The 18,814-nt window shown below is 36.9% G+C and overlaps 1 protein-coding gene across 1 annotated transcript in view; it reads left to right on the top strand.

The window, feature by feature from the left end:
- The window catches only part of CFAP65 (cilia and flagella associated protein 65), a 384,606-nt gene that overhangs the window by 93,592 nt on the left and 272,200 nt on the right, over window positions 1-18,814 (top strand). The window contains exons 14-15 of the mRNA XM_053698151.1: window positions 13,232-13,456; window positions 15,839-15,991. Of these exons, the coding sequence (XP_053554126.1) occupies window positions 13,232-13,456; window positions 15,839-15,991 (378 nt within the window). The remainder of the gene's footprint in view (window positions 1-13,231; window positions 13,457-15,838; window positions 15,992-18,814) is intronic.

Raw genomic sequence — 18,814 nt, 5'->3', positions numbered from 1 at the left:
TGGAGGCATCCTGCAATAACCATACATGGCCATCCGATGCAGAGAGAGCCACTCTGTGGCCCTCTCTGCACCGGACATCGATGGCCGGTATCGTTGGTGGGTGGGAGCCGAATTGGGAGGCGGGTGGGCGGCCATCGGTATGCGCGTGACGTCACGGGGGGCGGGATCGGGATCGTGATCGTCGGGGGTGCGCACGGGCGCGCGCGCGTGCACGGGGGGTGGCGGGCGGGCGCGTGCACGGGGCGGGAGCGGGTGGGAACCGCTACACTACAGAAAAGTAGAAAAGGAAAAGTAAAAAAAAAAATAAATAAACTTTTTTTAAAAAACATCTAAGGGATCTGGAAGGGGTGGGGGGTTGGTCTTGGGGGGGGGGAAAGCTACACTACAGAAAAGGGACATATTTTATTAAAAAAAAAGCATTTTTTTTCACTAAACTGGGTACTGGCAGACAGCTGCCAGTACCCAAGATGGCGCACATTAAGTCAGAGGGGGAGGGTTAGAGAGCTATTTAGTGGGGGATCAGTGAGGTTGGGGGCTAAGGGGGATCCCTACACAGAAGCATATGTAAATATGCTAACAAAAAATGCACAAAAAAGCCCAAATATACCTTTTATTTTAGTACTGGCAGAGTTTCTGCCAGTACTTAAGATGGCGGGGACATTTGTGGGGTAGGGGAGGGAAGAGAGATGTTTGGGAGGGATCAGGGGGTCTGATGTTTCAGGTGGGAGGCTGATCTTTACACTAAAGCTAAAATTAACCCTGCAAGCTCCCTACAAGCTACCTAATTAACCCCTTCACTGCTAGCCATAATACACGTGTGATGCGCAGCGCCATTTAGCAGCATTCTAATTACCAAAAAGCAACTCCAAAGTCATATATGTCTGCTATTTCTGAACAAAGGGGATCCCAGAGAAGCATTTACAACCATTTGTGCCATAATTGCACAAGCTGTTTGTAAATTATTTCAGTGAGAAACCTAAAATTGTGAAAAATTTTACGTTTTTTTTAATTTGATCGCATTTGGCGGTGAAATGGTGGCATGAAATATACCAAAATGGGCCTAGATCAATACTTGGGGTTGTCTACTACACTACACTAAAGCTAAAATTACCCCAAAAAGCTCCTTACATGCTCCCTAATTAACCCCTTCACTGCTGGGCATAATACACGCGTGGTGCGCAGTGGCATTTAGCGGCCTTCTAATTACCAAAAAGCAATGCCAAAGCCATATATGTCTGCTATTTCTGAACAAAGGGGATCCCAGAGAAGAATTTACAACCATTTATGCCATAATTGCACAAGCTGTTAGTAAATAATTTCAGTGAGAAACTGAAAGTTTGTGAAAAAATTTGTGAAAAAGTGAACAATTTTTTGTATTTGATCGCATTTGGCGGTGAAATGGTGGCATGAAATATACCAAAATGGGCCTAGATCAATAATTTGGGATGTCTTCTAAAAAAAAATATATACATGTCAATGGATATTCAAGGATTCCTGAAAGATATTAGTGTTCTAATGTAACTAGCGCTAATTTTGAAAAATAATGGTTTGGAAATAGCAAAGTGCTACTTGTATTTATGGCCCTATAAGTTACAAAAAAAGCAAAGAAGATGTAAACATTGGGTATTTCTAAACTCAGGACAAAATTTAGAAACAATTTAGCATGGGTGTTTTTTGGTGGTTGTAGATGTGTAACAGATTTTGGGGTTCAAAGTTAGAAAAAGTGTGTTTTTTTCCATTTTTCCTCATATTTTATAATTTTTTTTATAGTAAATGATAAGATATGATGAAAATAATGGTATTTTTAGAAAGTCCATTTAATGGCGAGAAAAACGGTATATAATATGTGTGGGTACAGTAAATGAGTAAGAGGAAAATTTCAGCTAAACACAAACACCGCAGAAATGTAAAAATAGCCTTGGTCCCAAACGGACAGAAAATGGAAAAGTGCTCTGGTCACTAAGGGGTTAATTCACTTATTCAATACATTCACAGAGTAACCCCACAGTGTTAATTTAAAGTGAAGGTAAACTTTGATGAAAGAAAGCCGTTTTTTTTTAAAAAATACTATTAAAAACAGGGGCACTTTCATTCATCAAAGTTTAGAAAGCAGATGTTTTGATTAAAAACTTACCTTTGTTTTTTTTTCACAGCCAGAGCAGCTTCCCCCATCCGGAGATCATCTCTTCACATGTCATCAATGACTAATTCAGCTTCCTCCAATCACGGCATGGCCTGAGGGAAAGCCGTGATTAAAGGAAGCTGGATTAGTCATTGCTGATGTGTGAAGAGAGGATCTCTGGGTGGGGGAAGCTGCTCTGGCTGTGAAAAAAACAAAGGTAAGTTTTTAATCAAAAAAATCTGCTTTCTAAACTTTGATGAATGAAAGTGCCCCTGTTTTTAATAGTATTTTACAAAAACGGGCTTTCATTCATCAAAGTTTACCTTCACTTTAAAGGGACAGTCTAGTCCAAAACAAACTTTCATGATTCAGATAGAGCATGTAATATTAAACAATTTACTTTTACACCAATTTTTGCTTTGTACTCTTGGTATTCTTAGTTGAAAGCTTAACCTAGGAGGTTCATATCCTAATTTCTTAGACCTTGAAGGCCGCCTCTTAAGAATGCATTTTAATAGGTTATTCACCACTAGCGGGTGTTAGTTCATGTTTCTTTCATGTAATTGGCAAGAGTCCATCAGCTAGTGACGTATGGGATATACATTCCTACCAGGAGGGGCAAAGTTTCCCAAACCTCAAAATGCCTATAAATAAACCCCCCACCACACCCACAATTCAGTTTTACAAACTTTGCCTCCTATGGAGGTGGTGAAGTAAGTTTGTGCTAGATTTCTACGTTGATATGCGCTTCTCAGCATGCTGAAGCCCAGTTCCTCTCAGAGTGCAGTGAATGACAGAGGGATGTGAAGGGAGTATTACCTATTGAATGCAATGGTCATCCTAACGGGGATCTATTTCATAGGTTCTCTGTTATCGGTCGTAGAGATTCATCTCCTACCTCCCTTTTCAGATCGACGATATACTCTTATATACCATTACCTCTGCTGATTCTCGTTTCAGTACTGGTTTGGCTATCTACTTTATGTAGATGAGTGTCTTTTGGTAAGTAGGTTTTCCTTTATTTAGACACTTTCAGCTATGGTTTGGCACTTTATTTGTAAAGTTCTAAATATAATGTTTGTACTTATATTTGCCATGATTCAGGTTTATCAGTATATTTCCTTTTTGCAGGCTGTCAGTTTCATTTTGGGAAATGCATATTAAAAAAAAAAATAAAAAAAAAAATTCTTACCTGGAATTTTCAAATTGACTTTCTTTCTAAATTGCGGGCAGTTAGGCTCGCGGGTGCGCAAAATGCTATAATTTATTGCTTCATTCTTGGCGTGAGACTTTTGGCGCAAGAATTACGTTTGTTGATGTATTTTCGTCATTTCCGGCGTCTTAGTTGGCGCTGAGAATTTTCATAGTTGCGTCATCTATGACGCTTGTGTTTGTTGCAGATATTCTTGGCGCCATAAAATATTTTGTCAGTTGTGGGCGTCATATTTGGCGCCAGATTTCTGACATTATTTCAGTCTTTATTTCATTCTGCTTCTGGTTTTCAGAGGCTTATTTTGTTTGCATTTTTTTTCCCATTCCTGAAACTGTCATTTAAGGAAATTGATATTTTGCTTTATATGTTGTTTTTTTCTCTTACATTTGCAAGATATCTCAAAAACTGTTCCTGTACCAGAAAACACTGTTGGATTCCTGATGACTGATATCAGTCCTACCAAAGCTAAATTAATTTATTTTAAAGTTATGAATTTTTGTCTTTAGCTATGGTTTGTATAAGTTATCATGATAAACTTTTACATGCAGAGTCCATCAGTATTAATGCATTATCTATTGCTATTCTTTTAACATCTAATGTACAAGATATACCTAGGAATTTATAAGAATCTTTTTCTGATTCTATTCTAAAGGCTTTGTCTGCCATCCCGCCTTCTAATAAAATGTAAAGGTCTTTTTTAAACTTCTCATTTAGTTGATGAATTTTCAAATGACCGACAACATACTAAATTATCCTTCTTTGATGATGATTTATCTCTTTCAGAATATCCTTCATCAGATATTGACACTAACAAATCTACTTTTTTACTTTTAAATAGAGTGCATTCGTTCTTTGTTGAAAAGGTGTTGATTATATTGGATATTGAGGAGACTAGTCCTTTTGATTTTAAGACTAGCTAACATTTAAATTCTGCTTATTAACCTCCTGTGGTTTCTTCAGAGGTTTTTTTCCAGTTCCAGATACTAGGTAATAGAATAGGCCTGGGACTTCTTTTATTCCTTCTTTAAGGTTTTTAAATTGTATCCTTTTGCCAGCAGTTAGTTTTGAGTTTGGGGAAAGATCCCCAAAGTTAATGGGGCTATCTCTACTCTTGCTAAATATAATACTATTCCTATGGAAAATAGTATTTATTTTTAAGTTCCTTCAGATGGGAAACTTGTATCTTATCTAAGGAAAATTATTTTATTTTCAGGTCCTTTTCTTAGGCCTGCAATTTATTTGGCTGGTGTTGCAACTGCTTCAACTTTTTGGTTGGATACTTTAGCGCATCAAATATCGGATTATGATTTGTTTAGCATTGTTTAGTTTGATTCAACATGCTAATAATTTCATTTGTGATGTCTTTTTTTGATATTTTCACAATTGAGGTTAAATCTATGTCTTTAGCTATTTTAGCTAGAAGAACTTTGTGACTTAAATCTTGGAATGCTAATTTGATTTCTAAAATTCAGATTTCTATTTTTCCAAGGTAATAAATTATTTGGTTCACAATTGGATTCAATACTTTCAACTGTTACTCTGGGAAAGGGAGTTTTTTTGCTTCAAGATTAAATTCTAAGAGTAAATCTTAAGCTTATATTAGTTTTTGTTCTTAATAAGGAACCGAATCCTAATTCTTCCCCAAGTAACATGTTTCTTATTGGAAGCTTTCTTCAAAATGGAATGAATTCAAGCCATTTGAAAGATCAAAGTCAGCCCCCAAAGTTGCATGAAGGTGTGGCCCTTATTCCAGCTTAGCTTGTAAAGGGCAGGTTAAGACTTTTCTAAAGTTGTTTGGTTCAATTCGGTCCAAACTTCTTAGATTGGGGTACAGAATAGGATTCAGAGTAAGACCGCCTGTGAGAAGTCTTTTTCTATCTAGCATATTCCAGCTATTCCAGTAAAGGCTCAGACTTTCCTGAAGTTTGTTTCAGATCTGGAGTTATCTGGGGTATTCATACCATTTCCATTTCAGGAATGGGGTCTGGGGTTTTGTTCAGAACTATTCATTGTACCAAAGATAGAAAATCTTTTTGAATTGTCATGTAAGAGTACCATCTTTCAGAATGGTGTTTATATGGTCTATTCTGCCTTTTGGTCAGCAAGGGCATTATTTGCCTACAATAGACTTACATGAGGCATATCTTCATATTCTGTTTTCATTCAGATTATTTTCATTTTCTGAGATTCTCTTTTTTAGACAAGTATTACCAATTTGTTGCTTTTCCTTTCTGGCCTAGCGACAGCTCTAGGAATCTTTTCATAAGGTTCTCGGTGTTTCCTTATTTGGACGATATCGTGGTATTTGCTCAGTCTTTTCGTTCTGCAGAATCTCATACGTTTCAACTTCTGTTGTTTCTTCAAGGACATGGTTGGAGGATCATTTTACCAAAAGTTGCTTGATTCCTCAAGACAAAGGTCACCTTTTTTAGATTTCCAGATAGATTGTGTCTCTTTGCTCATTTTCATATGAAACCTCTCCAGTTTTTAATGCTGAATTAATGGTGCAGGGATTATTCTAGGATATCACATTTAATATCCTTGAATCCCAATATTCAACTATCTCTGACTTGGTGGTTAGATCACCATCGTATAATTCTATGGGTCTCTTTGGTTCATCCAACCTGGACCGTGATCACAACAGATGCGAGTCTTTTAGGTTGGGAAGCTGTCTGGGGATCTCTGACAGCACATGGGGTTTGGAAATCTCAAGAGGCGAGATTATCTATCAATATTTTGGAATTCCATGCGATTCTCAGAGTTCTTCAGTTTTGGCTTCTATTTGAAGAGACGTTTATTGGTTTTCAGACAGACAATGTCACAACTGTGGCGTATGTCAATCATTAGGGTGGGACTCTCAGTCCTCAGGCTATGAAAGAAGTATTTTGGATACTTGCTTGGGCAAAATCCGGCTCCTGTCTAATTTCTGCGGTCCATTCCCAGGTATAGACAATTGGGAAGCGGATTATCTTTGTCATCAAGCTTTACATACGGGAGAATGGTCTCTTCACCCAGATGTCTTTTTTTTCAAGTTGTTCAGATGTGCGGGCTTCCAGAAATAGATCTGATGGTATTTCATCTAAACAAGAAACTTCCCAGGTACCTATCTAGGTCCAGGGATCCTCAGGCGGAAGCAGTGGATGCATTGACACTTCCTTGGAGTTATAAACCTGCCTATATTTTTCCGCCTCTAGTTCTTCTTCCAAGAGTGATTTTCAAAATCATGGAGCAATTGTTTGTGCTGCTTGTGGCTCTAGCATGGCCGCTCAGGTTTTGGTATGTGGATCTTGTTCGGATGTTCAGTTGCCAACCTTGGCCATTTCCATTAAGGCCAGACCTTATATCTCAAGGTTTGTTTTTCCATCAGGATCTCAAATAATTTAATTTGATGGTTTGGAGTTTGATTGCTTAGTCATAGAAGTTTCTCTGATTAAAACTATGTTGCAGGCTTGTAAATCTGTGTCTAGAAAGATTTATTATCGAGTTTGGAAGACTTACATATCATGGTGTTCTTCTCATAAATTCTCTTGGCATTCTTTTAAAATTCCTAGAATTTTTCAGTTTCTTCAGGATGATTTAGATAAGGGTTTGTCTGCTCTTTCTGTTCTGTTCCACAGAAAAATTGCTAAACTTCCTGATATTTATTGTTTTGTACAGGCTTTGGTTCGTATCAAGCCTGTCATTAAATCAATTTCTCCTCCTTGGAGTCTTAATTTGGTTTTGAAGGCTCCGTTTGAGCCTATGCATTTTCTGGACATTAAATTACTTTCTTGGAAAGTGTTGTTCCTTTTGGCCATCTCTTCTGCTAGAATAATTTCTGTTTTATCTGCTCTTTCTTGTGAGTCTCCTTTTCTGATTTTTCATCAGGATAAGGCGGCTTTTGCGGACTTCGTTTACATTTTTACCTAAAGTTGTGAACTTTAACAACATTAGTAGAGAAATTGTTGTCCCTTCTTTGTGTCCTAATCCTAAGAATTCTCTGGAGAGATCCTTACATTCTTTGGATGTGGTAAGAGCTTCAAAATATGTTGAAACTACTAAAGTTTTCAAGAAGATTTCTAGTCTATTTGTTATCTTTTCCAGTTCTAGGAAAGGTCAGAAGGCTTCTGCCATTTCTTTGGCATCTTGGTTAAAGCTTTTGATTCATCATGCTTATTTGGAGTCGGGTAATTCCCTGCCTCAGAGGATTACGGCTCATTCTACTAGGTCAGTTTCCACTTCCTGGGTTTTTAAGAATGAAGCTTCTGTTGATCAGATTTGCAAAGCAGTAACTTGATCTTCTTTGCTTACTTTTTCCTAAATTCTACCATTTTGATGTTTTCTCTTCTTCAGAAGCAGTTTTTGGTAGAAAAATACTTCAGGCAGCTTTTTCAGTTTGATTCTTCTGCTTATATTTTCAGTTTTTTTCATTATATGATTAAAACTTTTGATTTGGGTTGTGGATTATTTTTTCAGCGGAACTGGCTGTCTTTATTTTTATCCCTCCCTCTCTAGTGACTCTTGCGTGGAGTTCCACATCTTGGGTATTTGCTATCCCATACGTCACTAGCTCATGGACTCTTGCCAATTACATGAAAGAAAACATAATTTATGTAAGAATTTACCTGATAAATTAATTTCTTTCATATTGGCAAGAGTCCATGAGGCCCATCCTTTTTATGGTGGTTATGATTTTTTTGTATAAAGCACAATTATTACAATTCCTTGTTGATGCTTTCGCTCCTTTCTTATCACCCCACTTCTTGGCTATTCGTTAAACTGAATTGTGGGTGTGGTGGGGGGGTGTATTTATAGGCATTTTGAGGTTTGGGAAACTTTGCCCCTCCTGGTAGGAATGTATATCCCATACGTCACTAGCTCATGAAGAAATTCATTTATCAGGTAAATTCTTACATAAATTATGCTCATGCACATGAAGTTACCTCTGAGCTATCACTGATTGGCTAAACTGCAAGTCTGTCAAAAGAACTGAAATAAAGGGGCAGTTTGCAGGTAAAATATATATAAATATAACTGTGTTGGTTATGCAAAACTGGGGAATGGGTAAAAAAGGGATTATCTTTCTTTTTAAACAATAGAAATTCTGGTGTAGACTGTCCCTTTAATTATCTATCTTCTGATGTGAATTGCCATGAACAATTCTGTTAGAGGTTTGATTTTTTTTCTTTACCAAAACACTGAAAGGAACAGAAAACAACCAATGGAAGCACTTACCAAAGTCATAATATAAGTGCTATATAAGTGGTATTTTTACAGCCCATACCCTTTTATTGCCTTTCTGTTTGTATTTGTAATTCTCTTTAGATGGTAAATAAAGAATATGTTCTATAGAAGTGTTAGAATTATGCTATTAAGTTGTTTTCTGTGAATATACTGAAGCAGCCTGAGGAAATTCACTTCTCCCCCTTTGCTGGCCAGCCCTGCCTGCAAGTCTCACAAGTATATGTTTTGCACCCCTTCTTACCTTCTTTTTTCTTTGTCCCCCACATGTTTGACATTTAGCCATTTTTCACGTTTTCTCCTTATCTCGCTACTTCTATGTGTTATCCCTGAAGAAAAGACGTCTAGTCTATTATTTATTTGTTGCTATTTAATAGGGGTAGTATAGGGAGTGTGGGATCACTAAATAGAGAGCTTGTTGAAATGGGAGAGATAATTTTAGCTATTGCCATTTATTGTTCTACTTACTTAAAGGGACATGAAACCCAAAATGTTTCTTTCATACAATTTTAAACAACTTTCCAATTTACTTCTATTATTTAATTTGCTTCCTTCTCTTGTTATGCTTTGCTGAAAGGTTTATCTAGGTAAGCTCAGGAGCAGCAAAGAACATAGGTTCTAGCTGCTGATTGGAGGCTGCATATATATATATACCGAATGTCATTGGCTCACCCATGTGTTCAGTTAGAAACGAGTGCTCCTTCAACAAATGATACCAAGAGAATGACACAAATTAGATAATAGAAGTAAATTAGAAAGTTATTAAAAATTGTAACCTCTATCTGAATCGTGAAATAAATTTTGTGGGTTTCATTTTAATGATCCTGCTGACATCGAGGGCAAATATATTTAAAGTGCTACTATTATGATGTCTTGGAGAATACGTTATCTTCCCAGTGTCTTAAAGTGAATATTTCTGTTTTGTTATTGTGGTAACAGATGCTCTTGAGGCTCTTTGTTGTATGCAAAGTATATATTTTTTTTAAATAAAAATAAGTACTTAAAAAAAGACTTGCAAGTGCAGTTCTTAAAGGGACACTGAACCCAAATTTTTTATTTTGTGATTCAGATAGAGCATGTAATTTTAAGCAACTTTTTAATTTACTCCTATTATTCATTTTTCTTCGTTTTCTTGCTATCTTTATTTGAAAAATAAGGCATCTAAGCTATTTTTTTTGTTTCAGACCTGGACAGCACTTGTTTATTGGTGGGTGAATTTATCCACCAATCAGCAAGAACAACCCAGGTTGTTCACCAAAAATGGGCCAGCATCTAAACTTACATTCTTGCTTTTCAAATAAAGATACCAAGAGAATGAATACAATTTGATAATAGGAGTAAATTATAAAGTTGCTTAAAATTGCACACTCTATCTGAATCATGAAAGAAAAAAATTGGGTTCAGTTTCCCTTAAGGACAAGGCCATTTTTCAATTTCTTTCCCTTAAGGACCAGGGCTATTTTTACATTTCAGCGGTGTTTGTGTTTAGCTCTAATTTTCCTCTTACTCATTTACTTTACCCACACATATTATATACCGTTTTTCTCGCCATTAAATGGACTTTCTAAAGATACCATTATTTTCATCATATCTTCTAATATACTATAAAAAAAATATAAAATATGAGGAAACAATGGAAAAAAACACACTTTTTCTAACTTTGACCCCCAAAATCTGTTACACATCTACAACCTCCAAAAAAACACCCATTCTAAATAGTTTCTAAATTTTGTCCTGAGTTTAGAAATGCCCAATCTTTACATGTTCTTTGCTTTTTTTGCAAGTTATAGGGCAATAAGTACAAGTAGTACTTTGCTATATCCAAACCACTTTTTTTCAATATTAGCGCTAGTTACATTGGGACACTGATATCTTTCAGGAATCCCTGAATATCCCTTGACATGTATATATTTTTTTTTAGAAGACATCCCAAAGTATTGATCTAGGCCCATTTTGGTATATTTCATGCTATCATTTCACCGCCAAATGAGATCAAATAAAAAAAATTGTTCACTTTTTCACAAATTTTTTCACAAACTTTAGATTTCTCACTGAAATTATTTGCAAACAACTTGTGCAATTATGGCATAAATGGTTGTAAACGCTTCTCTGGGTTCCCCTTTGTTCAGAAATAGCAGACATATATGGCTTTGGCGTTGCTTTTTGGTAATTAGAAGGCCGCTAAATGCCACTGCGCACCACACGTGTATTATGCCCAGCAGTGAAGGGGTTAATTAGGGAGCTTCTAGGGTTAATTTTAGCTTTAGTTTAGAAGACAACCCCAAGTATTGATATAGGCCCATCTTGGTATATTTCATGCCACCATTTCACCGTCAAATGCGATCAAATTAAAAAAAAATTACATTTTTCACAATATTAGGTTTCTCACTGAAATTATTTGCAAACAGCTTGTGCAATTATGGCACAAATGGTTGTAAAAGCTTCTCTGGGATCCCCTTTGTTCAGAAATAGCAGACATATATGGCTTTGGCGTTGCTTTTTGGTAATTAGAAGACCGCTAAATACCGCTGCGCATCACACGTGTATTATGTCTAGCAGTGAAGGGGTTAATTAGGTAGCTTGTAGGGAGCTTCAGGGTTAATTTTAGCTTTAATGTAGACATCAGCCTCCCACCTGACACATCACACACCCTGATCCCTCCCAAACAGCTTTCTTCCCTCCCCCACCCCACAATTGTCCCCGCCATCTTAAGTACTGGCAGAAAGTCTGCCAGTACTTAAATAAAAGGTATTTCACATATTTACATATGCTGATGTGTAGGATCCCCCCTTAGGCCCCAACCTCCCTGACCCCCCCCCCCAAACAGCTCTCTAACCCCCCCTCTACCTTATTGGTAGCCATCTTGGGTACTGGCAGCTGTCGGCCAGTACCCAGTTTACTAAAAAAATGTGCCACCCACGATCCCGCCCCCCTCCACGTCATAGCTCGCATCGATGGCCGCCCACCCACCTCCAACTGAAGCTCCCACCCACCAACGATACCGGCCATCGATGTCCGGTGCAGAGAGGGCCACAGAGTGGCTCTCTCTGTATCGGATGGCCAAGGGGTGTCATTTCAGGATGCCTCGATATCGAGGCATCACTGCAATAACCGGAAAGAGGCTGGAAGCAATCAGGATCGCTTCCAGACGCTTTAAACCCCTAATGTCGTACAGGGTACGTCGCTGGTCTTTAAAGACCAGGTTGTGTGCGACGTACCCTATACGACATGCGTCCTTAAGGGGTTAAGTAATTGCTTTTGATGTGCAATTAGTAGATAGTAATTTTGGTTATGATTAATTGGAAAGAGGAGACATAACATATCTGATTTCGTATTTTTATAGCTGGGACATTTATTAAAAAAAAAAATCCTTTTAAGATTTAAATCTACCAGCAACATCTAGAGCACTGGTTTTCAAACCTGTCTTTAGTCCTCCCCCGGCCTAAAGGATTACCTCTGATGAGAGCAGTTTTATAACCATGGTTACTAATCAGCTGATTATTTCACATGTGAACCAGTTCAGATATCCTCAAAATGTAACCTCTTAGGGAGGCCTGAGGACAGGTTTGAAAACCAGTGTTCTAGAGAAACTTGAAATCTGTAGTTCTTAAAGGGTCAGTCTACACCAGAATTTGTATTGTTTTAAAAGATAGATAATCCCTTTATTACCCATTCCCCAGTTTTGCATAACCAACACAGTTATATTAATATATTTTTAACCTGTGATTATCTTGTATCACAGGTTGTTTCAGCTCTTTTGACAGACTTGCAGTTTAGCCAATCAGTGCCTGCTCCCAGATAACTTCACGTGCATGGGCACAGTGTTATCTATATGAAAAACATGAACTAACACCCTCTAGTGGTGAAAAACTGTTAAAATGCATTCTGAAAAGAGGTGGCCTTCAAGGTCTAAGAAATTAGCATAAGAACCTCCTAGGTTGAGCTTTCAACTAAGCATACCAAGAGAACAAAGCAATTTTGGTGATAAAAGTAAATTGGAAAATTGTTTAAAATTGCATGCCCTATCTGAATCATGAAAGTTTATTTTGGACTACACTGTCCCTTTAAGAGTAGAAATCTCATGTGCTTTCAGGGGATAGGGTTCTGATTTTTAAGTTGCCCTCCAGTTGTGTGGGACTCTGTTTAAAGAGAGAATAAACATCTTGAGATTTTTATATACAATGTTAATTATGCATAAAAAGCAACTTTGCAATATACTTTCCTTATTTATGTTGTCACTTTTTTTCATGTAGCTATGAAATTTGTGGATTATCTAATGCTCTAAACTTGAAATGTACCCTACTGATTTATCAAGGCTAACCCTGCTACATATATTTTCCTAATTAATTGATAGCAACTGGAAAACAATGCACTTTCTTCTAACTATATGATCATGACTAGCCTTATTGTTTGCAGACTTAAGCCCAGATTGGCAACTCCTCATGAAGCAACTGGTGTGTTGAGTTTGGCTACTGAAAAACAATTGCAGCAAACAAGATGTTATTTGGTTTAGCCTTGGCTTATATGTTATTCTATTGCAGCACAACCGAATTGTCTTGTATTTACAAGGTGTTTAATGCCCCATTTAATTAAGTAAGCATGCCCTTTATTGTTATAAATTATTCTGTATTATGCATGTCTCATAGTCTGTTTTTATTATTTTCTTTGTCACATAGGAAATTGTGCTTTTCTCTCGCGCTGAAATCCCTCAGATCCAGCTGGAAAATGAGGCAAAGCTGTTTTTTAGGCCAACCTGTGTGGGGACCCAATGTGAACGCTCTTACACGATAAAAAATTGCTCTAGGTTACCTCTGCACTTTGAGTGGAAGATACAGCACTCAGATAGGTTGTTCATTTCAGTTAGTCCAACCTGTGGAATTATCAGACCAAATGAAACCATGGTAAGATGTGTGCAAGCCACGTTGTGTGTTGTTTTATGTAAAAAAAAGAAATAGGTACCTACTATGTGTATGTGTTAATTTTGCAGTGTGTCATGTAAAACAGATTCTTTTAACCATGTTTGCCTTCGATTTTAATTTTGATAAGATTCAACTATGAGTGCCATGTACAAATGTGATGTGCTCTGACTTGGAGGAAATGCATAGAACTAGATAAGGGGACATGTATTCAAACAAACCATACATATGAAATACCAGCAACCCAAAGATTCTTTTAAATAGTTTTCTTGTTGAAGAAGTAATCCTTGTGCTTAGGTACAATCAAAAACCACAACAATGCTTTTTTGTCCCCAATATGTAATTGTTCCCCAGTACTAAAAAATATTGCTCATTCTTTCCTGTCCATGTTCTACTGTAGATTGGTGTTTACAGTGGTATACAGAATAAATCCGTACATAAATACATGCACACATACATATATACATACATCTTTAGATCTTAGTCTGAGAGTGACAGTAGTGCACAGTTATTGGCAGCATCAGTTTATCTAGATGGTCTTAAAAATAAAATTTCTGATGGGTTCCTATTATGAGCAAGGTTTTGGCTCAGTGAGCTATTCCCCTATTGCAATATTAGCATAGTGATCTATTCTTAATTCATAGTGTATTTTAAAATACGTTTCTCCAGATTACAAGTGGGGCAATACCATTAGCGTAACTTTGATATTACAAGTCCATTGTAAAGTGCATTAACCAGGGAAGGGATAGCACAGCTGACTTTGCTCAAGCGCACCCAATACTTTCAATAGAGATCACAATCACACTAATTTGCACTGGTATTACGAGGTGAAATAGTTTGTAGTTTGTGCTCAAGAGCAAGCCAAAACTGAATATTTATTGCAGATATAAAGTAAACTGTAAAGGTTAAAAAAGTTGCACAAAACACATGACAACTATATTAAAATAAATGATTATACACATTTATACACTTTTTAATAAAAATATATAATCTTAATATTAGTAAAAATGTTTTTAGTATGTATGTATGTATGTATGTATGTATGGGTGTGTGTGTATATATATATATATATATATATATATATATATATATATATATATATATATATATATATATATATATATATATATATATATACACACACACACACACACAAACATATAGAGGGGTGGAAAAATATCACTATAATTTACTAGTCAGGGGTTAAAAGCTACTAGCCCAGAGGGAAAAAGTTACTAGTTCACTAGGAAAAAGTCAAATTTCTATGTTGTTCACTGCAATTTCTAAGTGTGTGTGTGTGTGTGAATATATATATATATATATATATATATATATATATATATATATATATATATACAGTATATATATATATATGTATATGAGTGTGTATATATATATATATATATGTATATTTATGTGTAAATATGTACAGTCAAATTCTTTGGAATATGCAATATAATTTGTATTAATTTTAATTTGTTTTGAAAAGAAATACATTACATTCCAATGTTCTTCATTTAGAAAATTAACTTTTTTTAAAAATAAATATTTTTATAAATAGCTATGTATGCAATATATATCTATATGTGTATATATTCATATAAGTATAGATATATATAAAATTTTTATATATATATATATATATATATATTATAGAGAGAGAGATATATATGTTTTAAAATAAAAAGAACATTTTCCTTTATGTGAAGAACATTGAAAGTACCTCTAACTCACTTCGCAGATGGGCTAACGTTGTGTTGGTTTAACACGCCTCATAGAAGGCAATGGGAAGAAGAAGATAGGGCAGCCAAGGTATCTGAATTCCTGAAGTTAGCATGCATTGGACTTTTGCTTGATCGCTAATTTTTTTTTGTTTAACTTGTAATATGCACGCTAACCCCGCTGTGATAAAGTTTTACTTTGAGCACCGTTATTTAGTGTGCCGCTTGTAACCTGGCCCATGATTGATAATTCCTTTTAATTTGCTCAGTAAAAATATAGCAGTGTGGTCTTATGGACTGCCTCCAGCAGTGTGACTGCTATTTCCTATACTTGGACATCTATTCAATATAACATCTTTATTAGCATTTTTGTTCTAACCTAGGTGGTAGAAACTACTTATCTAATACAGCTTTATCCAGTGTGGTGAGTAAACATGCACCCACCTGCTGAATATACTGTGATAATGCAATGTAAAGATGGTAGTTTTCATGGCCCTTGAAATATAGTATGGCATCTTGTAACATTAAAACATTTAATTTATTTTATTTTTTATTTAACTTCATATGGACAGTAAATGTACTTAGAATCTGTACCATCTATTTCTCTGATGGAAACCCATAATGCAGTTTTATATTTTACCTACAGGCCCAAACCTGGTCATTTGTGCCACAAGAAGAAAAACGTTATTTTGCCAAAACCACCGTGCTTGCATGGTCAGCTGAGGAGAACTCTGAGCCCGCTCAGAAAAGCCGATACGTCCTTCGTATTAGTGGAGAAGGACGCAAGGGAACTCTTTCTGTAAGATAATATAACTGGTGACATGACTTAGTTATATAAATCTGCTTTTTCATAATAAAACCAAGCTTGTGTGTGTTACAGACGAGTATTGGCTGTGATTGTTCTGTTATAGGTTATCTTTGAAAAGGGAACACATTTTGTTATTATGCAATGGCTACTATTAACGTTTGTGGGTACAATTATAACTGAAATTTAGGCATAACAATACTTATTAAAGCAAGATAAGTAGTGATGCACCGAAACGGAAATTCTGGACCGAAACTGAATCCGAAAATCCGGGATGCACTTGGCCGAAAACCGAAACTGATACCGAAAATGTATTTCTCCTGTTAAGTGTAGTCAGTCCACGGGTCATCCATTACTTATGGAATATATCTCTTCCTAACAAGAAACTGCAAGAGAATTACCCAGCAGAGCTGCTATATAGCTCCTCCCCTCACCTATCATACTCAGTCATTCTCTTGCAGCCTAACTAAAAAGGAAGCTGTGAGAGATCTGTGGTGTTTTTTTTAACTTAGTTTATTTCTACAATCAAAAGTTTGTTATTTTTAATGGCACCGGAGTGTGCTGTTTATTCTCAGGCAGCATTAGAAGAAGAATCTGCCTGGGTTTTTTTCTATGGTCTTAGCAGACGTAACTAAGATCCACTGGCTGTTTCTCATCTGAGGAGTGAGGTAACTTCAGAGAAGGGGAATAGCATGCAGGGCTCCCCTGCAACAAATGAGGTATGTGCAGTAATTTATTTTCTGAGGAATGGAATTGACTGAGAAAATACTGCTGATACCATTGTAAAGTAAGTTCAGCCTTAAATGCAGTGATAGCAACTGGTATCAGGCTGATGTGTGTGTGTGTGTACACTGAATGTATTTTTCTAAGGAATGGAATTGACTCTGAAAATACTGTTAATACTGAAATAATGTATGAGCCTTAACTGCAGTAAAAGCGACTGGTAGCAGGCTTATTAATAATAATACATAACTTTCAAATGTATGTTTAAAACGTTTACTGGCTTGTTAATCGTTTTTGTGAGGTACTTGGTGATAAAACTTATTAGGGCATGATTTTTACCACATGGCCATTTTTGTTTTCTGCATAGAAACAGTTTCTGAGCTTCCCCACTGTTGTAATATGAGTGGGAGGGGCCTATTTTAGCGCTTTTTTTGTGCAGTAAAAATTCAGTCACAATCTGTCTACTTCATCCTCCATGATCCAGATCGTCTCTAGAGAGCTCAGGGGTCTTCAAAATCCATTTTGAGGGAGGTAATCAGGCACAGCAGTCCTGTGACAGTGTATTTGACTGTGAGAAAAACGTTAATTATATAATTGTTATCCGTTTTTGGGTACTAAGGGGTTGATCATCCATTTGCTGGTGGGTGCAATCCTTTGCTAACTTAATACATTTACTGTGAAAATTTGGTTGCTATAACTATTTTGGTCATTGTTATTTCAACTGTGTCAGTTTTTCTGTGCTTCTTAAAGGCACAGTAACGTTTTTTATATTGCTTGTAAATTAATTTTGAAAAGTATTTCCAAGTTTGCTAGTCTCATTGCTAGTTTGTTTAAATATGTCTGACTCAGATGAATCTCTTTGTTCACTATGTTTAAAGGCCAATGTGGAGCCCAATAGAAATTTGTGTACTAATTGCATTGATGCTACTTTAAATAAAAGTCAATCTTTACATGTAAAGAAATTATCACCAGACAACGAGGGGGAAGTTATGCCGACTAACTCTCCTCACGTGTCAGTACCTTCGCCTCCCGCTCAGGAGGTGCGTGATTTTGTGGCGCCAAGTACATCAGGGAGGCCCTTACAAATCACTTTGCAAGACATGGCTACTGTTATGACAGAAGTATTATCTAAGTTGCCAGAATTAAGAGGCAAGCGCGATAGCTCTGGGTTAAGGATAGAGCGCGCGGATGAGATGAGAGCCATGTCAGATACTGCGTCACAGTTTGCAGAACGTGAGGATGGAGAGCTTCATTCTGTGGGTGACGGATCTGATCCAGGGAGACTGGATTCAGAGATTTCCAATTTTAAATTTAAGCTAGAGAACCTCCGCACATTGCTAGGGGAGGTATTAGCGGCTCTGAATGATTGTAACACGGTTGCAATTCCAGAGAAATTATGTAGGTTGGATAGATACTATGCGGTACCGGTGTGTACTGACGTATTTCCTATACCAAAAAGGCTTACAGAGATTATTAGCAAGGAGTGGGATAGACCGGGTGTGCCTTTTACCCCTCCTCCCATATTTAGGAAAATGTTTCCTATTGACGCCACCACACGAGACTTATGGCAGACGGTCCCTAAGGTGTAGGGAGCAGTTTCTACTTTAGCTAAGCGTACCACTATCCCGGTGGAGGATAGTTGTGCCTTTTCAGATCCAATGGATAAAAAATTAGAGGGTTACCTTAAGAAAATGTTTGTTCAACAAGGTTTTATTTTACAGCTCCTCGTATGCATTGCGCCTGTCACTGCTGCGGCAGCATTCTGGTTTGAGTCTCTGGAAGAGGACATTCGCTCAGCTCCATTGGATGAAATAACCAACAAGCTTAAGACACTTAAGCTAGCTAACGCATTTGTTTCTGATGCCGTTGTGCATTTAACCAAACTTACGGCTAAGAACTCCGGATTCGCCATCCAAGCGCACAGAGCGCTATGGCTTAAATCCTGGTCAGCTGACGTGACTTCTAAATCTAAATTACTTAATATTCCTTTCAAAGGGCAGACCTTATTCGGGCCCGGCTTGAAAGAAATTATTGCTGACATTACGGGAGGTAAGGGCCATGCTCTACCTCAGGACAGGGCCAAATCAAAGGCCA

Source organism: Bombina bombina, chromosome 1, assembly GCF_027579735.1.
Source record: "Bombina bombina isolate aBomBom1 chromosome 1, aBomBom1.pri, whole genome shotgun sequence".
Classification (NCBI taxonomy): domain Eukaryota; kingdom Metazoa; phylum Chordata; class Amphibia; order Anura; family Bombinatoridae; genus Bombina; species Bombina bombina.
The sequence above is the reverse complement of the archived record's forward strand: the minus strand, read 5'-3'. Positions and strand labels throughout refer to the sequence as shown.